This window comes from Anastrepha obliqua, chromosome 2 (genome assembly GCF_027943255.1).
Source record: "Anastrepha obliqua isolate idAnaObli1 chromosome 2, idAnaObli1_1.0, whole genome shotgun sequence".
In the NCBI taxonomy this organism is placed as follows: Eukaryota; Metazoa; Arthropoda; class Insecta; order Diptera; family Tephritidae; genus Anastrepha; species Anastrepha obliqua.
The window spans coordinates 128450231-128460306 of NC_072893.1; the positions used below are offsets into that span (position 1 = coordinate 128450231).

The following is a 10076-nucleotide window of genomic DNA, read 5'->3' on the forward strand; positions in this document are numbered from 1 at the left end:
TACTCCGTTGAAGGCCTCTGAAAAATCGAGTGTTTTCAAATGCTAATGAATGCGTCATTGCTGTATTTTGTGAGATGGCATCTATCACAAAACTTCTGCAGCAATGCTTATGTCACGCGTTCTGTAATATGTTAGCAATCTGATGCTCATCACTTGCTAATCAAGTGCAATATAAAAGTTTTCATTGAGGAGTTAAAATGGAAGAGGAAAAGTAAGTTTTTTTTTTAAATACTAATTCAAAGTTTAGTATCAGGAGCATAACAGTTAATAGTTCGCAAAAACGTATTTCCATAACAGTTATTATTGAATATTGAGATGTCACTTAAGAAAACTTTGAACAAAATCTAAATACAAAAGACTGCTAGTTTTTCGACATTTGCTGCTCATTGGAAGTTTTTTTTGTGTTTTTGGAAAAAGTGGAAAACAGCATGAAAACTAACGAAAATCGCTTTAACAATAAAATGCCTTTTTATTTTTACATAGAAAGAAATTTTTGAAATTTCGCCTCCTGTTCAATGGTGTCCCTTTATTCTTCTTTTATGCCCTACTCTACCGCCACCACTGCTAGCCAACACATTTTTCTTTGTCTTATTAATTTTGTTTCTAATCAAGAGTTTCAAACGATTACGAACAGCTTCATAGTCCTCCTCAGGTGCATCCTTCTTTTCATATCGGAAAAATTTGGCACCTTCTGCAAGGAAACAAACCAAGAATTAGGAAAACATAAGCCAACAATAATAGTTCTACTTTTACCTTTCAGCCTCGCATCATTCCGCGGTATAAAGAAACTTTCTAATACAATTTTGTTTTGTTTCTTTTCTTTTTTCAACGTTTTCTGATTAGCTTCTGCTGCACTTTGTTTTGTCTCATTTTCGCCCTCTTCGTCCGAAGACGAGTCATATTTGAAGGGATTCAACGCATTCTTGTCCAGCTTATTCACGAGAATCTTGGCGTCGGATACTTTCTTCAATTCATCAGCGCGCTTGTCTTGAGCCTGATCATTGCCAAACATTTTCAACAAGCTAAAACCATCACCGCGCGTTTTAAGCGACTCGGCTAGCGTATCTGTGACTACGTAGAACACGTCTTTGGACACTTCTGTGGCAGATTCTTCTATTGTGGATTTCTCATTTTCCACTTCTTGCTTTTTCTGCTTTTTACTTGCCGCCTTAGATACAGTTATGTCCTCCTCCGCTGACGCTTCTTTAATTGTAGCACGAAGAAGTTTCTGATCCCCTTCCTTAGAAGGATCGTAGCGCAACATTCGCTTTTTACGTGCCGCTTTTTGTGCGTTGTTGGCCGTGTCCAGTTTTGTGCCGACCACCTGTTCAAGTATGCCCATTTGCCAACTGCGCTCATTTATAACCTCTTCTGAGGTTTCATAATAATTTTTTTCAGCGCTTTCTACTTGCACGTCTTCCTCGTCTTCGACGAACTTTGCATCAATTCGGAAACGTGGATCTAAACTCTGTTTGCTTTGCATTTCCAGCAGTTTCCCGCCTTTTTTGCCAAACAGTTCTGGTTTGAGTTCCAATTTCATATCTGTTTCTTCTTCATCATCAGAACCAAAAATATTGGTAGTGGACTTTTGATTGGGATGGGGCACATTTGACGTGTGTTCATCATCTTCCTCTGCATCGCTAAATTTTATTTTCTTTGATTTTGACCCATGCTGAATGTAAATGTATGATTTGATAGTGATTTAAACTAAAAATAATTGAGTTTATTGCTTACCAGCACAGAGAGCGCCTGTTGTATAACAGATTTCTTTTCCTTGTACTGCTTGGTCTTTTTATTTTGCGATTCCTTACGCTTCTGCTCAGCTACAGTCTCCGATCCATCTGCCTTTTTCTTTTTCTTCTTTGCTCCTTCGATGATATGTAACGGCGTTGTGTCGTAGCTTTGTATGACTATCTAAAAATATAAAGTATTGAAGTAAATGGGTTTACTATAAAGTTGTACTACTCCTACTCTTCCATTGTGCAAAGAACTGGCGGCGCGTTTTTTACTAATTAGCAAATCCGCTGCAATATCATCATTATTTGCCAACTCCGTCAATTCTTCCTCAGTAAAAGTCTTTCGCGTATTTTCCGCATTTCGTGGCAGAACTGACTCTATTGGCTCCTTATTCCCAACCACTTGGTTATTAGCATTCTTTCCCTTTTCAGCTTCTTCACGCTCACGCTTCAAACGTTCTAAAAATGATTCCTTCGCAACCGATACTTTTATCTTCGCGCCATTTATAGTCACCCAATTCAGCGCACCAACGCCTGTAAATAAAATAGTGTGGTAAATAAATTTATTATATGATCTCCTGAGATGCTCCTACAATTATTCACATCATTCGGATGTATCTGCAGCGTCACAAACGCTATTACTTTCACACTGTCCGCCTCAAATGGGTTCTCCTTGGTCTTCAGTTCTACTCGTTCTACGGTGCCATAATCCTGAAATACCTCCCTCAATTGGTGCTCTTTTGTGTTCGGTGGCAGATTGGCTACAAAGAAACGTGAGGAACCCATAAAGATGCCGTACAATCGGGATTCATATAAAAAATTGCATCAAATGCAGGTTTATAGAAAATACACGTGCAAAACAAACAAGTGTGGCTTAATTTCTTCACGTAAATAAAAAGCTGTCAGTAAGCAGTATGTTCAGTGAGAGTCGAAAATACCATCATACAAACATGTATTGTTTTGGTACTGATTCAATACTAATCACATGTTATTAAATTTTTAAATATTTGGAATGATAAAATTTCATTATTATATGCTGAGAAAGTTAATTAATATATCATTAGCGTTTTTATTATTAGCGTTTAGATTATCATGCTTTTGAAGAATGTAAAGGGTGGTGGTGTTTATCCCCATCTTGAAACTGAAAACCGACCCTCCGGTGAATTTTACAAAAGCGTTGACTAGAAGAGTGCTTATGAAAGATGCAACACCGGCTATGCCATCCACAATATTCAAAAAATAATCCTGATAAATTATATTAAATTCGGCTGCCATAGCTGAATGCTTGGTGTGACTTGGTTTCGGAAGTGCGTAGTTCGAATCTCCGAGCAGAACAATCAAAATGATAGAAAAGGTTCTTTTCTAATAGCGGTCACCCCTCGACGGAAAATGGCAAACTTCCGAGAATATTTCTGCCATGAAATGCAAATAATTACAACACTCTCATTTTTATTTATTTATTTATTTAATTATGTTAATATGAATGTTAATAGATATGAAGCTTATCCAGGAAGCTCATTGGAAGTTGCATTAAATAAATAATATAATAATATAAATAATAAAAGATGTAGGCGCCAATGAGTGTAATTAATATCAAATATATGAATGATATTATTAAAAAATAAATATAAGATGGTTAAAAATTGTCGTCATTTTACAACACCGGTACTTCAATAGCAACTCTGCGATTTGCACACACGCATATGATTCGTCAAACGAAATGCGACGCTGTTTCGTTCATTTATTTCTCGCGTGTGTGTGTTGTACGAAAGTGACGAATTAGTTTTTAATTGACAAAATTTTTCAATCTATGAAAATTCCTGCAGCATTTTTGCTAAATAAAAAACCAGAAATTTGTTGAAACCATTATAGAACGAGAACCGGGGAAAAAACATTGCAAAACCTTTATAGAATATAATAAAAATGGCCGAAGGAGGTAATAGCAAGCGCATCGTTGTCAATGTGAAAACACCAAAGGAGAAAAAAACAATCGAAGTGGATGAAGATTCTGGAATTAAGGACGTGAGTGAACTTTGAGCTTGAATTTAAGCTAAATATTTATGAGTTGCTTTATCGCATATTGAGCCAACACCGATTAACAAATCTCGCATGTGACACTAGCGCGGTAATTTTATGACATTGCATACCAACATTCTCTCGTTGCTTTCGTTTGCGTGGTAGCAGGTGATTGGCGCAGGGGTCTGAGCGAATGCAAGAATGCACAATTTTATGAAATAAATGAAGACATATCTCGGAACAATGAATATGCAAAAGCGGTGGTGCAAACGTACGTGGTTTTTGTTACAGCGTCACATGCGGTTGAGTTTGTGTTCATTGTTGGTTGCCTATTAATGCAGCATGTATGCCAATTGAGCATAGTCTAGTTATTGGTTCAATAGAAATCTTTGCTTCCATTGACTTGCGCAATACCTTGAAAATGTTATATTTAAAACTTCTATACAATTACTTTCAGTTCAAACAACTGGTCGCACAAAAGTTCGACTCTGAACCCGAACAGTTGGTGCTGATCTTTGCGGGTAAAATCATGAAGGATAGCGACACGTTAAAAACGCACAACATAAAAGACGGTTTGACAGTACACCTGGTGATTAAAGCACCGACCCGCGCTTCAGAGCCGGCCAGTCGACCAGCCGCAGATGTACGTCAAACGCCATTCGGACTTAACCAACTAGGGGGGTTGGCTGGCATGGAAGCATTGGGCGCTGGTACCGGCTCTTTCATGGATCTACAAGCACGCATGCAAAGTGAATTATTGAATAATGGCGATATGTTACGTTCAGTTCTGGATAACCCGCTGGTGCAGCAAATGATGAATAATCCGGAAATCATGCGCACTCTTTTCACTTCGAATCCTCAAATGCAGGACCTTATGCAGCGCAATCCGGAAATTTCGCATATGCTTAATAATCCAGAGCTACTTCGGCAGACCATGGAGCTGGCACGCAATCCTTCCATGTTGCAGGAGTTGATGCGTTCACATGATCGCGCCATGTCTAATTTGGAATCGGTACCCGGGGGTTATAATGCGTTACAGAGAATCTACCGCGATATTCAGGAGCCAATGTTGAATGCAGCCAGCGATTCGTTTACACGTAATCCCTTCTCCGGGCTCATGGATAGTGCTGGCGGTGTGTATCGTTTGTGTGATTTCTTATTTTACATACTTCTTTAAAACTGATTTGAATCTTTTTTAGGCGGAAATAACCCTCAGCAGGGCACTGAAAATCGTCAACCGTTGCCAAATCCATGGGGCGGTAGCGGCAATGCTAGTGGTACGGCTAGTGGCAACTCTGCGTCCGGCGCAAATCCAGACCTGCCACCACGAGGTATGCTTAATACGCCGGCTATGCAGAGTCTTATGCAGCAAATGGCTGAAAACCCATCATTAATGCAAAACCTCTTAAATGCACCTTACACGCGCTCCATGATGGACGCCATGTCACAGGATCCTGAGATGGCATCGCGTCTTCTTAGTACCAGCCCGTTACTGGCTAACAATCCGCAACTGCAAGATCAGGTGCGTCAAATGATGCCGCAGTTCCTCAACCAAATGCAAAATCCCGAAGTACAGAATATGTTGACAAATCCAGAAGCATTGAATGCAATAATGCAAATACAACAGGGCATGGAGCAATTGCGATCGGCTGCACCGGGTCTAGTCGGTTCGCTGGGTATACCAGCACCGCCACCTGGCAATACGGAGAGCTCAACCGGCACGACAAACTCGACTACGAATACCACCAGTGGTGGTGGTAGTGACCCTAATCGCCCGGCTACTGCATCCGGTGGAGGGCCGAATGCGCAGCTCTTCAATGACTTCGTTTCGCGCATGTTGAATGGCATGAGTGTGCAGTCAGATAACACGCAGCCACCAGAGGTGCGCTATCAATCGCAGCTGGAGCAGTTGGCCTCAATGGGGTTCGCCAATCGGGAAGCCAACTTGCAAGGTTAGTGATTAAGCCGCAGAATAATGAAATGAGTAACAAAAATTCCATAAATATTAGTCTAAATCTTCTAAGATTTTAAAAGTATAGTTTAAATATTGGTACTTTTTTGTCGTTGCAGCGCTAATCGCCACTTTTGGAGACATCAATGCTGCCGTTGAGCGGTTATTGGCACTAAATCAATTATCTTTAAGTTAACATCTTTAATTGCAGTTGTTTATTTAATAAATACACGAAATTACCAACAAAAACATAACTGCTGTTGCTGCTGCTGATTAGACGGCCTAGAGACAACCCGTTCGCTTTCCTCCCCAAAAAAGTTAAATATGTGAAATACAAATGTCCCAGCAAATTAACCAAAATTAAAAAAGAAATCTAAATGAAAAAAAAAACTTTACAAAAACCAAATCTTTTTTTGCTTGGGACCGCGGCAACATTTCGTAAAGATACATACCTACATGTATACATACCAAAAGTAAAAGCAAACACTAAAGGAACCGTTGAAGATAAGGATTAAAAACAAATCAAACATTACCTTACATAAACAGTGGAAAAGAAGAAATGAATAGTGTCATTAACTAGCAATTTCACTATTATTTGCTAAAGCTGGTTTATAATTCATTTAATAGCCAAATTCATTTAAAATTTGTTCGATTTATTCATATTATTTTCGAAAATATTTAAAAGCTGTAATTGCCTTGTATGCAACCAAAAGATTAAAATAAAAAAAATATCTGAGTTGTCGGTATTTTTCCTAATTCCCTTTAGATGGTAAATAAATCATTTTTAGTGAATTTGACTATTAAATAAGCTTTGCAGAAAATATTAAAAAGGCATCAAATTATTCCATGCATTAATATTAAAATGCTAAAACAATTTCCAATTCCTTTACTTATTTTTTTCTTTTTTTTTTTAATAAATGGTATTTTATCCGTATAGGGGCCCATTAACATAAATATAATCTTTATTTAAGCAATTCCGTATATAAAGATGGATATTAATTAAGTAGTTGAACAAATTCGAGTCAGAGTGAAACATTAAATTACACAGAAAATTTGTTTAAGGAATGAAAGGGTGTGTAAGGTCAGTGAATAAAACAAAAGGCTGGCAAACGTAAACATAAATACTTTTACTACTATTATACAAAAAAATTTTATGGAGCAAAAATATACATTTGATTGGTTCTTATTATTTAAGAATGTTGCGTGTATCTTTTATTCTTTTATAATTATTAGCTATGTATATCCCCTACTATTATTAGCACACAAGAACACATAGCTGCATGTATGCAATTATATGAGTACATACTTAAAGGGAAGTTATTAAATACAAGAAAGTATATGAATACGAGAGGGCAGTTTTCACTAAACATACAAGAAAGGAAAGGTTCCGAATAACAAAAAATTAAATTTCAAAAGAAAGATATGTATAAAAAGTACTAAAATAATAAAGATATGGAACGAAGAACTTAAAATTACATACATACATATAATAAACGGTGTCACATTGTGTTGAATAAAGTTTACTTCTATTTTAAAGGTAAAGAAAAAATTGCTCGTATTTTTCTTTTATAGATCATAAAATGTTTTAAACTTCTAAATGCTTAAAGTACACCCTATTTGGGTGCCAGGCCACAGGAATATAGAAGTGAGCCGGATAAGACGCTGATACTTATGCCTATATGCTTGTAAATTACTTATAGATAGTGAAACCATCAACAAATTAAATACAAGTTGGCAAAACCTCACAACAAGCGAACTAGGCAGACAGACATGGGCGAAATGGAACAGCGGTCGATCAAAAAGCTTGTTAAGATTTAACAGAGAAGCTATAAGAAAAATAATAGGGGTATATTAATTGGTCATTCTTTAATAGGCAGCCACGCTAGAAGGTTAGGACTCCCGTACTTCGATTTCTGTAGAAGCTGTCTTAATACAGAAGAAGAGGAAACAGTCAGACACCTTTTATGTGAGTGTGAAAGCTTAGCTATGAGGAGGCTGCGCACTCTTGATACGGCATTTTTAACTGATGTAGTGGACATAGCGCATCTCAAACTAACGAAACTTTGCTCGTTTATTAAGGAGACAGATACCTGTAAACGGCCATATTTTCCCTGATTTTTATTAAAATTTTTTAAAATGAAGAAGTCAATATATTTTTTTCAAAATTGGCTTACAGTTTATTTATACATTAAAATAATATACATTTTAAACCAGGAAGGTCGTAGCGGGACTTCTCAATCGACGGGCATTGTAGCATCGTCGTCAGTGACCTGAATACAAAAACCCAAAATTTTTTTGTTTATTATTGTCATAATTTCTGTATGAATTAAAAACAAATGAAAAAAAATTCGCGGAATGAAATGCTGAAAAAAATTTTTGCTTAAAATAAATTATTTTTTCGAAATTGTAATTTCACAAAGAAAGTAATATCATAAAAAAGATGTGTGCAAAATTTCAGGGAGATCGTTCAATAACTTTTCGAGTTATCGTGTACGCCAATTCGAAAAATATAGTTTTGAGAAAAACGCGTCTAAAGTTTGAATACGTAATTATACCTCTCCCAGCGCTCGAACACAAAGAATAGAGTCGTCACGGTTGACGATCTATAAAATAAGAAATATTTAAATTTACGTTTTAAAAGTTTGTTGACATATTCTTAACCCTAGAACACACACCCAGAAAATACCACGTAAACACACACCCGGGATACGTTTGTACCCGGGACCTTATTTTGCGGTTTTTTAATGCTTATTCAACCGATTTCTATGATTTTTTTTTTTTGAAATGTATATTTTAATTTTTATGTAATATTTTAATACCGTGGCAATAAATGACCAAGTAAGTGCGGCAAATAAAGCATTCTTTGCTCACATAAAATTATTCAAGTCCCGATTGCTATCAAGAGATCAAAAGATGGCAATGTATAAAGCGCTTATAAGACCCATACTAACATACAGCAGTGAGGTATGGGTACTTAAAACAAAAGACATGGACCAAATACTAAGGTTTGAAAGAAAGATACTGCGAACAATATATGGTCCTTCCCGGCGAGATGACGGAACGTATCGGATAAGATACAATCATAAGCTAGACACATTGATACGTAATGGAAACGCAATACGCTTTATAAAAAGTCAACGAATCAGATGGCTGGGCCACATGTACCGAATGCCCAAATGGAGAGCTGCCAATATAGCGTTCCATAGACAACCAATTGGACGGAGATGTCGAGGGAGACCAAACAAACGCTGGGTAGATGAGGTCACAGCCGACCTGCAGAAAATGGGTATCACAAACTGGAAAGGAGTAGTAGAGAGTCGATCGGAGTGGAGAACCGTAGTTGTGGAAGCAATGGTCTGCACAAGACTGTAATGCTAATGATGATGATGATATTTTAATATATAACAAGTATTTTGTCTTTTGTTTCATTCAAATATTCCTACTGGTTCCAGCGATATGGGCAAATAAAGTCAGGACAAGCAACAGTGGATTTTTGTTTTTGTTGTTGTCCTGATAAATGCAAAACAAAATAATATAATTTATAATAATATACTTGTAGAGTAACAACGAATACACATTTTGGTTTTTATTTCATTGAAATATTCTACCTGGTTCAAAAGATATGTGCAAAAAGGTCGCGCAAGGTATGGGTACGTAGGTAGCAAATACACTGGTATAACTGGTTTTTGTATTTTAATATATATGCAGCTGCAAGGGTTGTTTTCACACGAGGTGTTGTTATAAATGCTGCCTGTTGATATTTTCATTATTGTTTTGGTGCTCTAAAGTGTAAGAAGTGAAAATATAAGTGAAAATAAATATAACTGAAATTATAAATAACTGGATACGAAATGACTTCAAGAAGAAACGGATATTTATCAAGTGCAGCATATAGAAGGTAAAAAATGTAAAATAAGCAACAATGTAAACATATACTAATTTTTTTTATCATGCAGGCTAACTGAGGAACAGCGAGAATCATATATACAATCTTTATTTGATGAAATTTGTGACGATGACGCTCCCTATGACTTTGACTCAGAAGATGAAGAAGAAATTCAATTCAATGACATTGAAATTGCTGATGACGATGCTGAAGTTTCGCAAAGTGCCGCAGAAGTATTACCTGATTATGCGGACTATGAGGATGATGAAGAAGACGATGAAGGAGAAGAAGTAGAAGAAAATAATGAATTACCTGCTAGTGGCGAAAAATTTGTTGCACGTTATGGTACTGAGTGGATGAAAGAACCAAATGTAAGTCGTCAGGTACTCAGACAAAATATTATAAGAGAACGTTCTGGACCAGCTAGATGCACTGAAATGTTGTCAATAGAGCAAACATTCAAATGTTTCATGAACGTTGAAATGGC

General features: G+C 36.7%; 2 protein-coding genes across 2 annotated transcripts; one reads left to right on the forward strand and one right to left on the reverse strand.

The window, feature by feature from the left end:
• Nucleotides 1-429: 429 nt before the first annotated feature.
• On the reverse strand, nucleotides 430-2630 carry LOC129239366 (probable RNA-binding protein CG14230). The gene is made up of 5 exons (XM_054874822.1): nucleotides 2330-2630; nucleotides 1972-2270; nucleotides 1735-1914; nucleotides 754-1672; nucleotides 430-691 (listed from the first exon to the last, which is right to left on the reverse strand). The coding sequence occupies exons 1-5, from the start codon at nucleotides 2520-2522 to the stop codon at nucleotides 513-515; spliced, it is 1770 nt and encodes a 589-aa protein (XP_054730797.1). The 5' UTR covers nucleotides 2523-2630; the 3' UTR covers nucleotides 430-512.
• Nucleotides 2631-3465: 835 nt separating this feature from the next.
• Nucleotides 3466-6439, forward strand: LOC129239369 (ubiquilin-1). Its single transcript, XM_054874825.1, has 4 exons — nucleotides 3466-3758; nucleotides 4210-4885; nucleotides 4952-5704; nucleotides 5823-6439. The coding sequence occupies exons 1-4, from the start codon at nucleotides 3660-3662 to the stop codon at nucleotides 5897-5899; spliced, it is 1605 nt and encodes a 534-aa protein (XP_054730800.1). The 5' UTR covers nucleotides 3466-3659; the 3' UTR covers nucleotides 5900-6439.
• Nucleotides 6440-10076: the final 3637 nt, after the last annotated feature.

Bases quoted from the DNA above. Each gene is read 5' to 3' on its own strand.
- LOC129239366 (XM_054874822.1), bottom strand. From the start codon at position 2,522: ATGGGTTCCTCACGTTTCTTTGTAGCCAATCTGCCACCGAACACAAAA. The intron at 1,915-1,971 runs GTAGGAGTAGTA...TTATATTTTTAG, and splicing joins GTTCTTTGCACAATGGAAGA to ATAGTCATACAAAGCTACGA. The intron at 1,673-1,734 runs GTAAGCAATAAA...ATTTACATTCAG, and splicing joins AACAGGCGCTCTCTGTGCTG to CATGGGTCAAAATCAAAGAA.
- LOC129239369 (XM_054874825.1), top strand. From the start codon at position 3,660: ATGGCCGAAGGAGGTAATAGCAAGCGCATCGTTGTCAATGTGAAAACA. The intron at 4,886-4,951 runs GTGTGTATCGTT...AATCTTTTTTAG, and splicing joins GCTCATGGATAGTGCTGGCG to GCGGAAATAACCCTCAGCAG. The intron at 5,705-5,822 runs GTTAGTGATTAA...TTGTCGTTGCAG, and splicing joins TCGGGAAGCCAACTTGCAAG to CGCTAATCGCCACTTTTGGA.